The sequence below is a fragment of the Hevea brasiliensis genome, chromosome 3 (assembly GCF_030052815.1).
Source record: "Hevea brasiliensis isolate MT/VB/25A 57/8 chromosome 3, ASM3005281v1, whole genome shotgun sequence".
NCBI lineage: Eukaryota > Viridiplantae > Streptophyta > Magnoliopsida > Malpighiales > Euphorbiaceae > Hevea > Hevea brasiliensis.
In genome coordinates, this window is record NC_079495.1 from 9,172,218 (window position 1) to 9,193,411 (window position 21,194).

Genomic DNA, 21,194 nt, shown 5'->3' on the forward strand with positions numbered 1-21,194 from the left:
AGTGGAAAAAGCGAATCCATATAGCCGACCCCAAATTTTTGGGATAAAGGCTTAGTTGAGTTGAGTTGAGTTGAGTATACAATTGTCCCAACTCTAAAAGCCATTATCAATGTTGTTAATGCCTTAATTGAAAAAAAAAAAAAAAAGGCAACTAAAAGTAAAGTGTTTTGTATTAGCAACTAAACAATTATGGATCATATGATGCACAAAGGTGTTATCATAGCTAACAATTTTGATTCAGAAATAATGCTCCTAAAGATTGAGAATTCAATTGTTTTACCCTAATTTGGGATGAGATTGGTATGAATACATGCAGTTCTTTAAATTTTGTTATAGAATTCCTCTATATGTGAGTATAATGAAAATAGTATGTGTGGCGTAGATAGTCTTTTCAATTAATTTACCTCCACCCTTTGCAGAAAAAGTAAAAAAAAAAAAAAAAAAAGAATATTAGCATTAAAATTACATTCCAGTCCATGCCCCAAGGCTTTTCTTCTAACCATAACACCAAATATGCTATCTTCTTCATCTTACGTTTACTTTTATTTTCTGAACAATGACGCATTCTCCCGTTGAAGACTAGACCCAGTTCTCACATCACTATAACGCCATTTCCCAGTTGAAGAATCACAGCGCAACCACGTTCACCTTATTGAGGAGGCATGAATTGATGAGCTAGGAGCACTAAATAGAAGAAAAAACAAGTAAGTGCAAACGCTAAATCCCTAGGAAAGCTTGTCCATGGTTTCTAAATCCCTGGGAAAGAAGTAAATGCGCGTTTTGAAGGAGAATTTTTTTTTACTGTTGAATTTTTTTTTTTACTGCTTTCTTTTTTTTTAAAAAAAAAAAAAAAAACTTCGTAACATGATTTTCTTAAATAAAAAATTTCACCCTCATTATTATAAAATAAAATAAAAATAAATTAGAAAAAGAAGAAAGGGTGGGAGAGTTCACATGGAGCCAATGTGAATAAGTGATGATTCCTCTGTGTTCCAACCCAATCCTGTCTCCATCCTCAACCACAGTGACAGATCGAATTAGAACGTCTGTTTAACAACTAATAATTAAATAGTAATTTACTATTTTTATTTTTTTAATTTGATATTTACTTTCTATATATATTTTAGGAAAACTGTAGCTGTTCTGGAATTTCCCGAATGGAAATATCCCAACAAACACAACATTTGAAAGCCAACCACCACGACCACAACGTGTCAAGATCCTATCAGGCGCCGTCCAATTAAGCCTTTCAAGCTACGCGCACTGGAGTGGACCACTCTGCTTCCTTCACAGCTCAGCTTGAGGACTCCATGCCCACACCCACCTATATATATACCTTAGCCACTATCCATCTTCTTGCACCCCCTACAGCATTCTTGCTTACATATCACAGCTCAATTCATTTCAAGCACTCTTCTTATCCTTCACTAGAATGGCTCAAATTAGAAGCTTCAACACCTTTGTTGTCGCCTGTATGGCCAGCATCTTCCTGGCAGCTACTTATGCATCTGCGCAGACTGCTGCTGCTCCTGCTCCTTCTATGGATACTGGAGCAGGGTTCTTTCTACCAGTGTCCAGTTCCATTGTTGCATCTTCACTTCTTCTATCCTTCGTTGCTCTTTTGAGGCATTGATTCTATACATAGATATATATAATAGGATTGGCTTTTGTTGCTTTGGGATTTGGATGATTTCTTGGTTTTGTGAGTGGTTGAGGGTTGCATTTTATTCATTCTTTGATGTTGGTTATACGCAGAGCTAAATGAAATAATGGATAAATAATTCATTTGTGTGATTTGTTCTTTATTTCATTCTAAATTTCTTATCTAACAGAAATTATAATACACACGCACAATTAGTCAATGTGAATCGCATATTTTCTTCCTTCATATTTCTATCCATCAAACTTCCAACAAAAGAAGTTGAAAAATAGCAGAATCCTACCTTATTAAGATGCAGTTGCCCTGGACTCTTGAATGTCCAATTCATGTTCTGCTACCATAATACAGGAATCTGCTTCAAGAGATGAAGCTGAGCTCTTATTCTTCAACAATGAATCCTTGGGTGAATTGAGCATGCCTGTTGTGCACTGCACATCAGGCATTATCCCAACCTGATCTATGTCATGAAGTGCAGGTGATAGATACTTTGCAACTGTGATAAATAGAGCTGATCCATCATGCAACTCTGTTACACTCTGCAGGAAGAAAAATATAAGAAACCATAAGAAGTAATGCATTTATGAATACCAATTTTAGCTTTATAAAAGAATATGCATAAAGAATGTCATCACAGAGAAACTGGAAAGGTTGCTTCAGAATTCCACCACAGACACAACAGGTGATCACTGGAATGGTTTCTTCAGGATGTTTCTCAACCAAGAATAAGGTCCATACATTATACCTTCTTTATTTGCATATATTTTGGTCAAGGTGTCTTTGATTATCTTTCAACCAAGGACACTATATACTATGCATGGTCCTCATCTTTTTATTAAGGCAATAATTGTACTTGAATATTCTTCTACACCAAGTGGAAAATGTTACTAATTAAGGAAGGGATACACTACAGAAAATGTCTTCTTTTATTTCCAATTTCACTTGAAAATGTTCCCAGGTAGATAAAAAAGATCCAAACCAATGCCATGTCACTACCATGATGTTAATGACAAGCAGTACCTGGATTTTTCCTTTGCCAAAGGTTTTGTGCCCCACAAGGATAGCTCGACCATTGTCATGCAGTGCTCCAGCTAAAATCTCACTTGCGCTTGCACTTCCCTCGTTGATCTGTTTCAATTAATAAAGATTTAAAGTAATCACATAATAAAGTAATCACATACAAGGCATGATAATAACATAGAAAAACCATTTATAAAACTAGAATCTACACAAGAACAAACCAGAGAATGTAAAATTTAACTCGCATGATTCATTAGAAAAGTTTCTTATATGGGTTAAAGTTAATCAAAATTGAAGCCAAACCAAGAACCTATGGTTTAATATAATTGAGTTTATAGTAGTACATCCATTTCGGACAGGTTGGCTTAGTTATATTTTGTCACTTCTACTTTCAAGGGAAAGTTTTTTAAATTTGCTTCAAATGACCTTAAAATCAATGCCTATAAAATTTAATGTAGGTGTATATATGTCTAGCTGTAGTTCATTTGTGATGAGAAATGCTGAAAAATTTATGCCAGAACATCTATGAACTTCATTTCAACTCAGTAGCACTCATAGGATACTGATAAATATTCAACTGCTTGCCATGAAAGGAAAATTATCGGTCAATTCTTACGAGCACAACAAGTGGATCATGTGTTATGGCATGCCCATCCACCATATTAATGGGGAGCATATTTCCATCTCTGTCAATGGTGTTTACAAGAGTCTCATCCCCATCCAGCCATATTTGGGCAACATCAAGTCCTGCTTTTACCAGACCCCCCTGTGAGATGAATTGAAGGAAAATGAGAACTAATCTAAAAACTAAAGGCCAGGCATTGAACCTTTTGACCTTTTTTTTTTCAATAAAGATGAGAACAAAAGAACATACTGGGTTGTTCCTTAAATCCAGAATGTATGAATGTACACCTTGTGTTTCCATTTCATGTATTGCATTTGCCATATCATCAGCAGCACTCTGTTAAAATGGAATAGAAAGACATTTTCATGTTTAGAACAAAGCATAGCAAGAAATTCAAAATCTGGATCACAGAAAATAATAATATCCATAAAATTAATAGAGGAATTACAGCTTAGCCTAGATGTTCTGTTATCAGTACCTGAGAGAAATTTGACAGCTTCACATAACCGGTCTTTATTTGACGGCCATCTGGTGTTCTATGTGGGATGATAGAGCTGGCTATTGGGGATAGCTTAATGTACTCACGAGGCAATTTGACCTTCAAGCAAATGGCAGAAGTTTTTATATCAGTTTTTCAGAAATATATATATATATATATATATATATATATATATATATATATATATATATATATATATATATATAAGTATGACGTGAATGAAAGGGGAAGAATTTGAATGAGAAAAAAAATACAAGGTTATGTTTATTATTTATAAGGACTGAATAACTAAATTACTGTTGCTAACTTGCTAATAATTTTAATTAACAGTTTTGAGTATGTCTTCCCCAGAAAATCTCCAGTACATTGAGAAGGAAAGTAAGATAATATTCAAGAATAGCTGAGATTTGATATCCTTGTATTTAACCCAAAATCGTTTAGAGTGGAGAAAGAGAATCCATATAGCCGACTCTAAATTTTTGAGATAAAGGTTTAGTTGAGTTGAGTTGAGTTGTTGAGAGACTGATTGTTCTATGCTAACTTCTGGTATAAATTTTATTTCCCTTTTTAGGCTGGTGGTGATCCCTTATAAAAGCCTAATAAGAGGGAAGGAGAAACTAACAAAACTGCATAAAACTAATAAATAGAATGGGGAAAAAAAATCTTCACATATGAGCACACACAAAGTTTTAAGGTTCTCCAACAAACTATCCCGGTCCCATTACACCATATTTGAAAATTAACAAGATTTATGGATAAAGACAAACAACAAAAGATGTCACTGCATGCTAGTGTTATGCAAATGATGAAAGGTTTAATACCTCTTTGGTACTACAATCACTTTTCGAATCTTGCACCTGCAGAAAAGAAAACTAAATCAATTATCTTAATTGATTTGCAATTCTTAGAAATGTCTGATTTTTGCTCCAAACACTACCAAAGCAAAGAAAAGAAAATCATTTCATAAATAAAAGTAAGCACTCATGCAATAGGGAAATGATAAAAAATTATACATTCACTCTTTTTGCATGTTCACAAACACTTTGCAAGATATTTCTTTACTAACAAAAACACCATTTTATTTGTTCTTATAAATAACTAGAGATAAATCATTCATTGATTAGCAAAACATTGTGCACAACGTTCATTAGCTGAGATGAAACCAGATTACCAGGATAAAGTTCCATAAATAAATTTCACAAAGCAACGTTGCTTAGTCGTGTTAGTTGTATGTGAAAACTATCCAAGTGCTCCATATGTAGGACACAGTAAAACTTATAAATCTGGTCCATAATTTTGAGATTCTAGAAAGGACCACATATTTTTTTTTTGAAGTAGTATACATCAGCCCCTTTGTTATGCAATTGGACAGATAATAACCAATTCAGATGAATTGTCAACATAAAAGCACCAATGTCATGCTGCTAAAATAAAAACACAAGTTCCATAACAATATGAGAGTATAACATGGAATTGCTGTTATAAAATGCTCAGAACATTACATTACAGCAGTCATTCTTTACAACAATTAGTTGGCAGAAAATAATTACTGAGGGTGATAAGTGATGATTACGCTGTGGACTTTTACTGTAACAGATGTTCCAACTTGCCCTCTAAGCTTCCGTGCTGCAGCTTCACTATCAAGACCATCAAGCCTCTCCCCTAGTATTGCATGAAAAAGAGTTTGAGATTAAAATGATTTAGGATGTGTTGAAATTGCAGAAAAAGAGAATGGTGGCCCATATGACCATGCCTTCAAAATTGCAGAATGTAAAGATGATGGTAGCCCATAAGGTCAGCCTTTTGTAACAACCTGGCTCTAGAAATAAATTTTTGTTCTTTGTTTATTAGGTGAAATTGAAAAGGAGGAAAGGCTGATCAGAGATTTTGTGACCAATTAATGCAGACACAAGGGTTGGTGCCAACCTGTTTGTTATGGAAAGTCAATCACTATATTATTTCTCTGTATATTCTATATTCTGTATTTCTATTTATGATTTCTTATTTAGTATTTCTTCCTAATTAGTAGAACACAATTATAAGAATCAATTGTATATATATACCCATGTACAGATTAATTGAAATTAAGGAGAATCATCTCTTTCTACATGGTATCAAAGCAGGTCATCTATCTAGGGTGACTATTTGTTCTCACCACCCAGCTCAGGAGAGACCTTGGCCGCCGACCAGCCGTTTCGACTCCGATCAACATCGCTGGCGTCATCTCAACCCCCTCATTCCACCACTGTGTGCTGTTGCCTGATCCAGTATACCATTAAAGGACTTCTGAGGTTTGGCTCTCAGATCCTATTTCGGTATTTGCTTGAATTGTGATTTTGGGTTATTTTGCTGCTGTAAGCACTTTGAATTAGCATTTCGGTTAGTTTTCTTTGACTCAACAAATGGCAGACAATAAGAATGTTATTTTTGATGTGATTCCGGTGATGACTAAGATCACGGAACACAAACTTAATGCTTTGAATTACCTGGAATGGAGTAAGACTGTTAGGGTCTATTTGCGTAACATTTATAAGGATGATCACCTTACAAAGATCCACCTACGGATGATACACGACAAACTTGGCTAAGTGAGGATGCTCGGTTATTTTTGCAGCTTCGGAACTCGATTCGCAGTAAGGTAATTAGTTTAATTAATCACTGTGAATTTGTTAAAGAATTGATGGATTACTTATATTTTCTGTATTCTGGTAAAGGGAATATCTCCCGTGTTTATGATGTTTATAAGGCATTCTACCGTGCTGAGAAAGATGATAAGTCTCTCAAGGCTTATTTTATGGATTTTAAACGAGTATATGAAAAACTTAATGTATTGTTGCCTTTTAATCCTGATGTGAAAATTCAGCAGGCCTAACGGGAGCAACTGGCTGTTATGAGTTTTCTTGCAGGCCTTCCTTCAGAGTATGAGACTGCTAAATCTCAAATTCTCTCCAGTTCTGAGATTTCTTCTTTGCATGAAACGTTTACAGGGGTCCTTCGTACAGATAGTACCCAATTTTCACAGCCTGCCAGTAGTGCTCTTATTAGCCATAATCCAAATGGACAACAGGGTAATAGAAGAGGAAGTAGAGGAGGAATTACAGGCAACAGAAGTAATCAGCGTAATGGAGAGGCTAGTTCTAATCAGGACTCAAGAGGAGTCATTTGTTATTATTGCCATGAGCCTGGCCATACAAAATATAATTGTCCGCAACTGCAGAGGAAAAATCAGCGATCACAGATGGCAAATATGGCAGTAGAGGATTCTACAGTATCTTCCTGTGAGAAAACTATTTGGTATCTGCATAGGATTTTGCACAGTTTTTCCAGTATCAGACATCTCTAAAGCCTACCAGTTCCCCTGTCACTGCGATCGCTGAGTCATGTAAATCCACTACATGCCTTGTGTCTTTCTCATCCAAATGGGTTATTGATTCTGGTGCGACAGATTACATGACAGGTAATTCTAGCACTCTATCTGCTTTTTAGTCTAATCTCACTTCCTCTACTGTTACTTTAGCTGATGGTTCCACTTCTTGTGTCATGGGTTCTGGAACTGCGAATCCGACTTCGTCAATTTCTTTGTCATCTGTTGTGTGTCAACCAAAATTCTCTTTTAATCTACTTTCTGTTAGTAAACTTACTCGTACCTGAAATTATTCTGTTTCCTTTTTTTCCTGACCAGTGTTTGTTTCAGGATCTTGCGACAAAGCAGATTATTTGTAGAGGACGTGAGTCAGGTGGTTTCTACATTCTAAAAAATCATGTACCGCGGTCGCTTGTTTGCTCCAGTACCTTAACACCTCTTGAAACTCATTGTAGATTGGGTCATCCTTCTTTGTCTACCATAAAGAAGCTATGTCCTCAGTTTCAGTCTTTATCAGTACTAGAATTTGAGTCATGTCAGTTTGTAAAACATCATCGTTTGCCTTTTATGTCTAGAGTCAATAAACGGACTTCATCCCCTTTTGAGTTAGTTTATTCTGATGTTTGGGGTCCTTGTTCTGTTACTTCTAAAACTGAATTTCGTTATTTTGTTACTTTTATTGATGATTACTCTCGTGTTACCTGGTTATATTTAATGAAGAATCGTTCTGAGTTGTTTTCTATCTTTTGTGCCTTTTGTAATGAAATCAAAACTCAATTTAATATTTCTATGCGCATATTAAGAAGTGACAATGCCAAAGAATACTTTTCAGCACAATTTCAGTCTTATATGACACAAAATGACATTCTTCATCAGTCTTCCTATGTGGATACCCCATCCCAAAATGGCGTGGCCGAAAGAAAAAATCGGCATCTTCTTGAGGTAACTCGTGCTCTTCTTTTTCAGATGAAAATTCCTAAACACTTTTGAGCGGATGCAGTTTCTACGGCATGTTTTTTTATCAATCGTATGCCGTCTCTGTCCTTAATGGGGATATTCCTTATACTGCTTTATTTTCTATAAAATCTTTGTTCCCTGTTGAACCTCGTATTTTTTGTTGTACCTGTTTTGTGCGTGATGTTCGTCCACAAGTTACTAAATTGGATTCAAAGTCTCTCAAATGTGTCTTCCTTGGGTACTCTCGGCTGCAAAAAGGGTACCGCTGTTTCTCTCCTACTCTTAATCGTTATCTTGTTGCTGCAGATGTCACATTTTTTGAGTTCACTCCATTTTTTCCTCAATCATCTGTGTATGAGAGTCAGGGGGAGGAGGATGATCTCTTAATATATACTGCCAACCAATGTCTAGTCCTCTTCCACAGTCTGTTCCTTCTGTCTCTAGACCAATTCGACCTCCCGTTGTTCATGTTTATTCCAGGAAATTGGAGATTCCTGACTCAGATCCTCCATTAGCTACTTCGTTGGGAGATCCTGTACCTCATACTGATCATGATTCTGATCTAGACTTACCCATTACTCTTCGTAAAGGTAAATATTCATGTACTTACCCTATCTCTTCTTTTGTTTCTTATAATCAATTGTCTTCTTGTTCTCGGTGATTTGTTACTTCTTTAGACTCTGTTACTATCCCTAATACTGTTGGTGAGGTACTGTCTCATCCTGACTGGTGTGCTGCTATGAAAGAGGAAATAGAGGCTTTAGATGCTAATGGTACATGAAAACTGTTGTCTTTACCCACTGGTAAGAAAGTTATTGGTTGCAAATAGGTATTTACAGTAAAGGTAAATCCTGATGGTTCTATGGCTAGGTTAAAAGCATACTTTGTAGCAAAAGGATATGCTCAGACATGTGGGGTTGATTACTCTGACACTTTTTCTCCTATAGCTAAACTTACTTCTGTTCGCTTGTTTATCTCTTTAGCAGCTACATATGATTGGCCCCTGCACCAATTGGATATCAAGAATGCTTTCCTTCATGGTGATCTTCAGGAGGAGGTGTATATGGAGCTACTACGTGGGTTTGTTGCTCAGGGGGATTTGGGTAAAGTTTGTAGGCTTCGGAAGTCTCTTTACGGCTTGAAACAAAGTCCTAGGGCCTGGTTTGGGAGATTCAGTGAAGCAATACAGAAATTTGGTATGCAAAAGAGTAAGTGTATCACTCAGTATTTTATAGGCAATCTAAGGCTAGTCTAATTCTCCTGGTAGTCTATGTGGATGACATTGTCATCACTGGGAGTGACTCTGCAGGTATTTCATCTCTTAAAACCTTCCTCCAAACCTAGTTTCGGACCAAAGACTTGGAATTGTTAAAGTATTTCTTGGGTATTGAAGTTATGAGAAGTAAGAAGGGTATTTTCTCGTCTCAAAGAAAATGTCATCGATTTATTGATAGAGACAGAAAAATTATGTTCTAAGCCTTGTAGTACACCAATGACTCCAAATTTACAACTGTTAGCAGGGGATAGTAAGTTGTTTGAAGATTCAGAGAGATACAGGATATTGGTAGGAAAATTGAACTACCTTACAGTCACTCGTCCTGACATTGCTTATGTCGTTAGTGTAGTAAGTCAGTTTATGTCTTCCCTAACTGTTGCTCATTGGGAAGCCTTGGAACAAATCTTGTGTTATCTGAAGGGCGCTCCAGGAAGAGGTTTGTTATATGGTAATCATTGGCATTTGAATGTTGAATGTTTTTCAGATGCTGACTGGGCTGGATCTAAAGTTGACAAGAGGTCAACTACTGGATATTGAGTTTTTGTTGGAGGAAATTTGGTGTCTTGGAGAAGCAAGAAGCAGAGTATAGTATCTCGATCTAGTGCCGAATCCAAATACAGAGCCATAGCACAATCAGTATGTGAGGTAATGTGGATATTTCAATTACTAGATGAGACAGATTTTAAGACCTCTCTGCCTGCAAAATTGTGGTGTGATAATCAAGCTGCTCTCCATATTGCTTCTAATCCGGTGTTTCATGAGCGGACCAAACATATTGAGATTGATTGTCACTTTGTTCGTGAAAAGATTCAATAACAGATCATCTCAATATAACACATTAAAAATGGAGAGCAGTTAGGAGATATTTTCACAAAAGCTCTGAATGGAGCTAGGATTGACTACATTTGTAACAAGATGGGCATGATTAACATCTATGCTCCAACTTGAGGGGTAGTGTTATGAAAAGTCAATCACTATATTATTTCTCTGTACATTATGTATTCTGTATTTCTATTTAAGATTTCTTCTTTAGGATTTCTTCCTAATTAGTAGAACACAATTATAGGAATCAATTGTATATATATACCCATGTGCAGATTAATTGAAATTAAGGAGAATCATCTCTTTCTACACTGTTCAATTATTGATGCCGTAGCATTTTAAACAACTAAACTACATACCTGCATTGGTGCACTCCGTAAATTCTCTGATAAGATCAACTAATTCCATTATGGACTTCCTTGAACTCTTTGATAAACTTGTAATGTACTTCCAATACAACTCAACTCAACTAAGCCTTTATCCAAAAAATTTCAAGTCGGCTATATGGATTCGCTTTCTCCACTCTAAACGATTTTTGGGTTAAATCCTCAGAAATGTGTAATACTGCTAGGTCATGTTGTATTACTCTCCTCCAAGTCAATTTAGGTCTACCCCTTTTTTTCTTTTTCTCCTCTAACCTAATGTGCTCTACTTGTCTAACTAGAGCCTCCGTATGTCTACACTTCACATGACCAAACCACTTCAATCTCCCTTCTCTTAACTTATCTTCAATTGGCACCACTCCTACCTTTTCTCTAATACTCTCATTACGGACTTTATCTAGTCTAATATGGCCACTCATCAACTTTAACATTCTCATCTCTGCAACTCTTATCTTAGACGCATACGACTCTTTCAGTGCCCAACACTCACTACCATATAACATAGTTAGTCGTATGGCTGTACAGTAAAATTTTCCTTTCAACTTATTGGGAATCTTGCGATCACATAAAACTCCCATGGCACATCTCCACTTTAACCATCCGGCTTTAATCCTATGACTAACATCCTCCTCACATCCCCCATCTACTTGAAGGACTGAGCCTAGATATTTAAAGTGATTACTTTGGGACAGTACCACTCTATTCAAACTAACTCCTTCCCTATCACCAGTTTGGCCTTCACTGAACTTGCAATGCATGTATTCTGTCTTCGTTCTACTTAACTTAAAACCCTTTAACTCTAGAGTACTTCTCTAAAGCTCTAGCTTTCTATTGACTCCTTCTTATGTCACATCTATCAGAACAATATCATCTGCAAACATCATGCACCAAGGAATACTCTCTTGTATATGCTTCGTCAATTCATCTAAAACTAATGTAAAAAGGTAAGGGCTTATGGATGATCCTTGGTGTAATCCAATTGAGATCGGAAAATCTCTTGTGTCCCCTCCCACTTGCGCACAATAGTAGTTGCTCCTTCATACATATCTTTCAACACTTGTATGTACCTAATAGATACCCTCTTTTGTTCTAACACATTCCATAAGACATCTCTTGGAACACTATCATAAGCCTTCTCCAAATCAATAAAAATCGTGTAGATCTTTCTTCACATCTCTATATTTCTCCATCAAGCTTCTAATTGAGAAAGATCGATTCCATAGTTGAACGACCGGGTATGAAACCAAATTGATTGAGAGAGATAGAAGTATCATGATGTAGTCAATGCTCCACAACTCTCTCTCACAACTTCATAGTGTGGCTCATGAGTTTAATTTCCCTATAGTTTGAGCAACTCTGTATGTCTCCCTTATGTTTAAAAATAGGTACTAAAATACTCCTCCTCTATTCATCAGGCATGTTTAAAATCTTATTAAATAATTTAGTTAACCATACCACTCCCATATCTCCCAAACACTTCCACACTTCAATTGGTATTTCATCGGGTCCACAGGCTTTACCCACTTTCATTCTCTTAAGTGCTTCATTTACTTCTAAAGATCTAATCTTTCTAGTATAATTCACATTCTTTTCTATTGTTCTATAGTCTGTATTTACGCTATTAAAGAGATCATTAAAATAATTTCTCCATCTTTCTTTAATGTCCTCATTTTTCACCAACACTTTTCCTTCTTTATCTTTAATGCACCTAACTTGATTGAGATCTTGACATTTCCTTTCTCTTCTCCTTGATAATCTATAAATATCTTTCTCCCCTTCTTTAGTTCCAAGTTTCTCATATAACTTTTCAAAGGCCTGTGCTCTTGCTTGACTAACTGCTTTTTTTTCCCTCTTTCTTTACTATCTTGTACTGTTCATATGCCTCATTATTATCACATTTAGGTAATTTCTTATACCATTCTCTTTTTCTCTTCACTGCCTTTTGTACTTCCTCATTCCACCACCATCTCTCTTTTGAGGGTGGTCCATATCCTTTAGACTCTCCAAGTACTTTTCTAGCTACTTCTCTAATCTTTGATGCCATCTGTATCCACATATCATTGGCCTCCATATCCAACTTCCATACTTCGAACTCGAGAAGCTCATTTTTGAACTTCACTTGCTTTACTCCTTTGAACTCTTACTACTTTATTTGAGCTACACTATTTCTTCTGACATCCAAGACCACCAACCGATGTTGACTTGTTAAAGCCTCTCCTGGAATGACCTTGCAATCCTTACATAGAACTCTATTTGTCTTCTTGGTTAAGAGGAAGTCGATTTGGCTTCTATGTTGCCCACTTTTAAAAGTCACTAAATGTGACTCTCTTTTTATAAAATAGGTATTTGCTAGTATTAGGTCGTATGCCATAGCAAAATCTAGGATGCTTTTTCCCTCCTCATTTCGACTGCCAAAACCAAAACCTCCATGAACATTCTCATAACCTTGTCTATCACTTCCTACATGTCCATTCAAATCTCCACCAATGAAAACATTCTCTTCATTCGGTATGCTTTGCATTAAATCATCCATATCTTCCCAAAACTTTTGTTTACTCTCATTGTCTAGTTCTATTTGTGGGGCATAAGCACTAACTACATTTATTGTTTCTCCTTCTAGTACTAGCTTTACTAGTATAATTCTATCTCCTACTCTTTTCACAGCTATTACTGCGTCTTTTAATATTCTGTCTATGATTATGCTCCCTCCGTTCTTGTTTCTCTCCTTTTCGAAAACCAGAAATAACATGCACTACTTTTTTAGTAAAGACATATTAGCCCAAGAAAAATGCTGGCCTTTATAGGTACAACAAATCATTGAAGCCCTTGATGACCTGGCGTTTCATCATTCTCACTTCTTTTCTGAATTCTGATAATGGATGAGACCTTCACACTGTCCTTTTTAGTTTTTGGGAATAAATCTTTTATTTCAGAGATCTTAAGCTGCCTGAAATTGCTAGCAATGTATTGAAATTCATCAAGCATCTCTTAATATGATCTGATAACATTGCAATTTTAAATTTGAAAGCTTATTTTCACATGCATTTTTTTATGATAAGTCATGAGGACATTCTATCCTCAGCTGAGAAAAAAAGAAAGGCAAAATACTAACGATAGACAAGCAAACTTAATTATCTAAGATCAATAGCAATGTTAATCTCATTGACCACAAAATTTATTAACCCTTTAGTAGGTGCTTTCAGCAAAAGACTGGTAATTATGGTGAGTAGTGACAAAGCTGAAATCGTGATGTACAAGGTCACAATTTCACTTAACTTAAATGTACCAAGCAGTTAATTGGACCACATTTCAGTATAAGAAAATGTTAAATGTATGATTGGAAAAATACCATTAATCTCAATCAATTCATCTCCTTCATGTATGCCAGCACGAGAAGCTGGGCTACCCTCTACACAAGACAAAACAACCTACAACACCAATTTCTAGTAAGGAAAAAGTATTATGAAATAAAATAAATGGCAAAATATAATATGGAGGAATAAAATAAGAAACCCCTTGGCAAGTGCTCGATAAAAATTAATTACACTAATCTTTAAGATGTTTTCTCTTAGTGCAGGGAAAAATAAATTCCACAAAATATTTCAATGGAAAAAGAAAAAGTTATGACGAATGCTTGCGCTCTTCTATTTCTATCAATAAGACTTGGTCATCATGTCATCAAAAAACAAAAAGCCACATGGATCAAGACCTAAGACATTCCAAACTTGATAAAACCTTAGGTTTCAAAAAGCACTATTATAACAGCATAAGAAGATTTTCCAAACGAGAATGTAGATGTCATGTAGCAGTCTGATACGGTCATAATGTCATCTTAACAGTTAATGAGATGATTGAAAAATGAGAAATTTTCAAAGCAGAATGCCAAGGCATATTAAATATCCTATGAACAAGCAAATCAATATCTCAATCCCATAAGTAATTACCAGACATAAAAATGAATAAATAGTAAAAAAAAAAAAAGAAAAGTCTCTCATGCATATCACTTACCAAATGGCCGGACTTTGGTTCATTATTTATAAAAATTCCAACTCCTTGCAAATTACCATCATTTCCAATTCTAAAACTCTGGTACTCCTGCAATTTAGAAACTAAACCATGTCAGCATGATTATAGATGTATCATTTCAATATAGATCTTTTTGAATAAAAAGAAGCCATTTTTTGAGCATAAAAAATAATGGGAACTAAGAATGAAAATGATATCATTTTTGCCACGAATGTTGTTTTTCAGCCAGAGTTGCATGCAGCTGCCAGCCTAAATCAACATAAAATTGACATGAGAAGAAAGAATTAAATGATAATAATAATTACTGTAACACACGTTTGGACTTATAATCCGAGTAAAAGGATCCCCAAGAGTAGAAAGCATTCCTTTGATTTTTGTATACGCAGCATCTGCTGAATTCAAAGGAAACATTTCCACCATAGTTTGCTGCAATTTTAAATCCCAATCTGCAAATGAATAAATAAATAAATAAATAAAAGTACATCTTCAAAATCATAAAAAAAAATACACCCAATAGTCACACTCAAATCAATATTTGGTATGAGAACAAGATCAACCACTAGGACAAGCACAGTATATAATCAATATAAAAATTTTAACAAATTAATTAATTAATTAATTAATTATACCTTGATGGTTAAAAGTTGGGTCTACAAATGTTTCTCTAATCAAACCCCAAGCCTCCACAAGCGTTCTTTGAACTGTATTCACCTAACAAGAAAACCTTATTTACTCAGTAATTAACCTCAAAATAATCATACAATTGGAACAATCCCTGTAGACTAAAATAAAATATACCAACAATCTGAAAAAAGAATTCAAAATAGATCAGCTGGTGTCACCTCGCGAGCTCGGGAAACAGGAAAAGCGACCGTTAAAGACTCAGCAAACGCGGGAGAGTCGCAACAAAGCGAGGCTAGAGCTGCAGCGGCGGCGGCAAAACCAATAAAACCTTTTCCGACGGATCTGATGAAATCTGGAGCATTGGATTGGGGTCTGGACACCGTCGTCTTAGCGGTGTGATGAGAGGAAGCACAGTAGAGGCTCCATTTTCTGGATACATTAAGCCTAATCGAGGTAGAAATCCGAGGAGAAGAGAAGAGAGGCAGCAAAGCAGGTTTCGAAGGCGCCGTTGAGATCGGAGAGAGATCGAAATTTGAGCACAGAGGCTCCATCAATTGTTTGTTGGGAAGGGGAATTCAATTTGTGAAGCAAATTAAAAAGTGAATTAGTTAGCAGCTTTTTTTTTTTTTTTTTTGAAATTTCAGAAATTGTTGACCGTTATTTGGCGCTGGGATTCTGGTAGGGTCCAGGCGGATCTAATTACTTGTGGTAATGGGATCTGTTGCGTTGCGTTTTTCAGAATCTAAGTGGGAGAAAGGAAGAAATAGCAAGGCTCATTGTTTGTGGCACACGTGCGCAAGTTAACAAAATAGAAAAATGTCGTCTTCCTTCCTGCACAAAAACGTGGAATTCACATATTTTTATTGGCAAATTGTTCAATTTAGAGAAGTTTAGTTTAATTTATTTTTAATTTTTTATTTAATTTAATTTAAAATTTAAAATTTTAATTTAATTTAATTTAATTTAAAAACTAAAATTTATGAATTAAATTTTTAAAATTTTTGATTTAAATAAAAAAATAAAAAAATTTAATTTCTTAATTTTTAGATTAAATTTCTTAAATTAAAAAGTTTAATTTCTTGATTTTCTTAATTTTTTATTTAAATTGAGCTTAATAATAATAATAATAATAATAATAATAATAATAATAATAATTTAAATATTAAAATATATGAAACATTTTTTTTTATTTCAGGGTATTAAGCTATAATAATATTTTCATTGAATATTGATCACAATATTAATTAAATCAATATTAAAATTTTAATTTTGATTTAAATAATTAAATTTAATATTTATATATGTGTAAATAAAATTATTATAAATCATTTAATACTCTTGTAATGCACGTACATTAGAAATAAGTCTATATAAAAGTAGGAAGGAGGAAGAATATTGGAATTACTAAAAATGTTTTTATTATTTATATTATTTATAATTATATTATTTTTATTATTTAAATTAATTTTGTAGTCATTTTCAAAACAAGTAACAATACAACTATTCAATTCAAGTAATTTAAATAATATAAATATTTAATCATGTAATTTTAAATCAATCTATTTACGATTACTCTCTCCTCTTTTACTAACTTGATTAACAAAAAAGTTAATAAGAGAACTAAATAGTTCAAAGACAATAAATAAGAGACTAATTAATATATTTTTTAAAATTAAAAAATTAATTTTATTAAAACATAAAGGCTAAATAATAATTTTTTTAAATTTAAATATTTAATTTGTTCATATTACATTCTCAGAAAAGTTAAATTCTTCAAAATTATCTTACCTCTACTTTTTCATGATTCTAGTCTCTTAATATATATATATATATATATATTAAATCAATAGTATGTATTAAGCCATGTATGTAAAAGAATTTTCATATTTTAATAAGATTATCAAAGTCTAGAAAATAAAAAATGACTTTCTCTTTTAAAAAATAAAAATATTTTTTTTAAATAAATTAATTTTTCCTTTAATTAGAAAAATATTTTCTATGAACCTATTTTTCCTATTTTTTTAAGTACCCAAAATGCTAAGAAATACAAAATATATTTTGTAAACAAATATTTTCTACAAAATATTTTTCTAAAAAATAATTTTTATAAAAATACTTTTCACATATAACTTATTTTTGAAAAATAAATAGAACCTAATTACAAATATCACTTTCCTCAAAAATTATTTTTTCAAAAAATGATTTCGAATGAAAAATATTAAATTCTTGCAACCAAACGCTCCCTTAGGTTAACCCCAATTGACCAAGTCTTGTTAAATTATTTATGTGTTACAATTTTAGATATCATGAGTTCATCCATAATTTGTGAAATGTTCGAGTTATTACCACCCATTTTGATCGACAACAGTGCCTGTTTCTCATAGTGCTTGATGTATTACCAATTCATGCATTAAAAAAGAATATTTTATGTTAACAGAAAATATTTTCTATATTTTATAATATTTGGAACATTAAAAAATATTTTATTTCATATTTTTTAATATTTAAGGCACTAAAAAATATTTTATAAAATATTTTCCTTTGTGCTAAGTGGAGCTTACTGCTGTACTGACTTGTGTTGTTGATGCCCTAACCATGTCTTGCGTAGCTGTTACCTCTGTTTTATCATTGCCATATCTGTTTTTGATCTTTTAAGGCAGCTTTCATTTCAAGTCAGCTTGATGTTGTTGCTGCAATCGGCAGTGCCTCCAATAGTTTCGTTGTTGTATCCTTTGAATCCTTTGCTGTTTATATTCTTATTCAGGTTTTTTTCACTTAACATGTCGTCATTTAAAACAGGTCCTTTGTTATTTATATCTTTATTCAAGTTTTTTTTCATTTAACATGTCGTTGTTTAAGACGGGTGTATTGGGGAAAATTTATTGATTAGGGTTTAACTACGTTCATGCTAAATTTTTCCTAAATCCTTTTTAATTAATAAAATTATCATTCATAGAAAAAAAAAAAAAAGAGTCAATAGGAAATATTTTATTAGTTAAAAAATACTAAATCATTTTAAGGAAAGAGAAAGTCATTTTCATTTTCTAAACTTTAATACGTGAAAAAAATTTATATTATATAATATAAACATATATTATTATTATTTAATATTATAACTAAGACTCCGTTTGTTTCATAGAAAATAATTTATACATAAAAAATATTTTTCACAGAAAATATTTTCTAACAAAACATTTTTTCGTTATTTAGTTGTAATATTAAATTAATTATATGTATTTATTTTATGTAAACATAAGTGTATTCATATTTTAATAAGATTATCAAAATTAAAGAAAACAAAAAATGATTTCCTCTTTTAAAAAATGAAAGTCATTTTATTTAAAAATGACTTAATTTTTTCTTTGACTAGAAAAATATTTTCTGTTGACCAATTTTCTTGAATATTCCAAACATCAGAAAATACGGAAAATATTTTTTAGGAAAATATTTTCTGTATAACAAATAGAGAAGTAATAGACAATATTTTTATGAAAAATAATTTTGTAGAAAATACTTTTTATAAAAAAATGTTGTATATAAATTATTTTTTACTAATAAACGACCATAATTTTTTAATAGCTTGCGTTTTATATGTGAATGAAATGAGGGAGTGTTGTTTGGATCAGTATAAATATTGTAATATTCTACCATTTGCAGTAAAATTGTGAGATATTCAGAAAATATAATGGGATTAGAGTTTGAGAGTTCTGAGTGATTGTATCTTACTTTTTTCATCGCAGTGAAATTTTTTCTCTTATTTTGCTCGTGAACGTAGAACTTATGGTTGAATCATGTTAAATTTTATTTTATTTTTCTTATCTTTTTTATAATGTGTGATTGTGCGATTTGTGTATATGTCTTAAATTTACGTGCCTATTATAACAAGGATGGATTTAAATTTTCATTTTTTAGGATGAAAGAAACATTAGGGTGACGATTTGAAGAATTGGGTTGTGTAGTCAAAAGCTTGGGAGGTATGGAAGATTGGGGGTGAGAGCCGGTGTCATGACCCAATCTATGGGCCGGACCGGCACTAGGACCTGGGCCAGCCTAAAGCCCTCGAGGCCCGTAGTAAGCCTAACTATTCCTCAACCTAACTCTAAGGCCCATTTGGGCCCAACTTCAATTCAATCAGACAGAGTTCGGCTATAAAATGGACCATACAACAGAGAGTTTTTTACTCACCCGACTTGTAAACACAATATATAATCATCTGGGGAGGTCAGCTCACTCTCCACATAATCATGATGCCATAAAAATAAATGGGAGCTCGACTCCCTCATCCAGTCCAACATACATGTATTTAATAAGTTTACAGGTCTAACATGGCAAATATATTATAGACCCAAATCAAATAAATATTTCTAACACATGCGGAATTCTAGGAGTTAACAGAATTATACAAACATGACATTAATAGACGACCTGCGAGGGAGAGAGGCAGGTTAGTACTCAACAAGAAATCTTCTGTATCCTGGAAAAATAGATGAATAGGAGTGAGCGTTCGACTCAGAGAGTAAAATATCAATTTTAACCATAATTCCTATAGCTATCTAAAGCTAATGCACCCTGTGGAGTGAAATGCAACATCGTCAATATTTTCACATCATAACAGCAAAAAGGCAATTTGGAGCACTCACACACCCGATAACGTCAAACAATACATATATGGGAGCTGATCCCCTATACAGCCCTCTTAATCCAACCTCTGTCAGCGAAGGTCTCAAGCCGGACTTTCGCTTAATAAACTAAATACAGGGTCCCAGCGAATCTCTCAAGCCGTATCTACCCAGAAAGACCGGGTCCCAGCAAGTATCCCTCAAGCTGTGTCTACCCGTCTTGTCCATATCCAACACCATACCACACGCATGCCAACTCACGCACACTGCTCCAAATTACCACAAATAACACCCATGACAATTCATCAATTAAGAATGTAATATAAAATGTGTCTAGTGTTTAACTACATAGATATATACATATAAGTGATGCATGAGTATACCTGAACATATAATAATATTGAAATTACGATTAAAATTAATATTTTACTCACAGACTTAACTGCAATCACTGTAGTGGTTGGGCGGACGAGGAAGGATGTCCCGACTCACCTGACAATTTTATTATAATTATTTAATACATTTGACTCAATACAACGAAGAAAAGATCAAAGATGTCCTAAGTCGTGTTGAAAATCCGGCAGAGTCTCCCCTATACCTAGGACCTACCCAACCTATAAAAGGGTTTAAAACACACTTCTATATCCATAAACCATACACCCACAACTCAATCACATCACACAGCCCCTCCTGGGCCCATCTAAACAGTCAATAATCATAATATTAAAAATTACATTTTAGTCCTTATAATTTAACCCTTTTACAAAAACTACTCAAATGAGTTCTAAAAATTCTAAAACTTTGCCCCGTAATCCTTAGCATTATTACTAAGCTAATGCAAAAGGAATTAAAATTTTCTAAGCTACCACGAATATTTTATGAATTTTTAATCCAATTCAAGCACTAGACATTTAAGAAAAAGTAAGGTTTGGGTTTACCTATGCCGATTCCTACCCCGGGATGCGCTTGGGACGTCTGACAACGGTGGGGTAGCCAAAATGTCGACCAAATTCCAAGACTTTTTCGGTAGCCTGTCTGTCTGGCCGAAAATTTACAGACCTGAGCAACCGTTGAATTTCCGTGAATTGAAGGTACCTACACGAAGCCCACAACACGGAGGTTAGTACATAATTTTTACAAAATTTTCTAAGCTCATTTAGTACTCGGAAAAATACTATGAAGTTTCGTGGGACTCACCGAAAAACGGCGTCGAAAAATTTTAAAATTTATATTACCGCGAAGCTCTTGACAAATGGAACGCTCCGGTACTCTCAATTTTCTCGTGGGGTTCACGGTTTGTGAGAAATCTAGCCCAAAATTCG

The 21,194-nt window shown here is 33.9% G+C and overlaps 1 protein-coding gene across 4 annotated transcripts; it reads right to left on the minus strand.

Moving 5' to 3' along the window:
• Positions 1-410: 410 nt before the first annotated feature.
• LOC110636272 (carboxyl-terminal-processing peptidase 3, chloroplastic) lies at positions 411-15,951 on the minus strand. 4 transcript variants are annotated; one of them, XM_058143800.1, is made up of 13 exons: positions 15,472-15,951; positions 15,259-15,340; positions 14,945-15,075; positions 14,612-14,698; positions 13,953-14,031; positions 5,375-5,463; positions 4,623-4,658; positions 3,781-3,900; positions 3,552-3,638; positions 3,294-3,443; positions 2,678-2,785; positions 1,944-2,196; positions 411-684 (listed from the first exon to the last, which is right to left on the minus strand). In XM_058143800.1, the coding sequence occupies exons 1-12, from the start codon at positions 15,802-15,804 to the stop codon at positions 1,948-1,950; spliced, it is 1,551 nt and encodes a 516-aa protein (XP_057999783.1). In that variant the 5' UTR covers positions 15,805-15,951; the 3' UTR covers positions 411-684; positions 1,944-1,947. The 4 variants fall into 4 exon arrangements, with proteins under 4 accessions (XP_057999783.1, XP_057999784.1, XP_057999782.1 ...); XM_058143801.1 differs by having other exon boundaries at positions 412-648; XM_058143799.1 differs by lacking the exon at positions 411-684 and having other exon boundaries at positions 1,763-2,196; positions 15,472-15,950.
• Between the last annotated feature and the right edge of the window lie 5,243 nt (positions 15,952-21,194).

What these genes read in the sequence shown, in the direction of transcription:
- LOC110636272 (XM_058143800.1), bottom strand. Translation starts at nt 15,804, where the DNA reads ATGGAGCCTCTGTGCTCAAATTTCGATCTCTCTCCGATCTCAACGGCG. An exon ending in CCCAACTTTTAACCATCAAG is followed by an intron (nt 15,076 to 15,258) that starts GTATAATTAATT and finishes ATTCATTTGCAG; the next exon opens with ATTGGGATTTAAAATTGCAG. An exon ending in TTACAGTAAAAGTCCACAGC is followed by an intron (nt 4,659 to 5,374) that starts GTAATCATCACT and finishes TCTTTTCTGCAG; the next exon opens with GTGCAAGATTCGAAAAGTGA.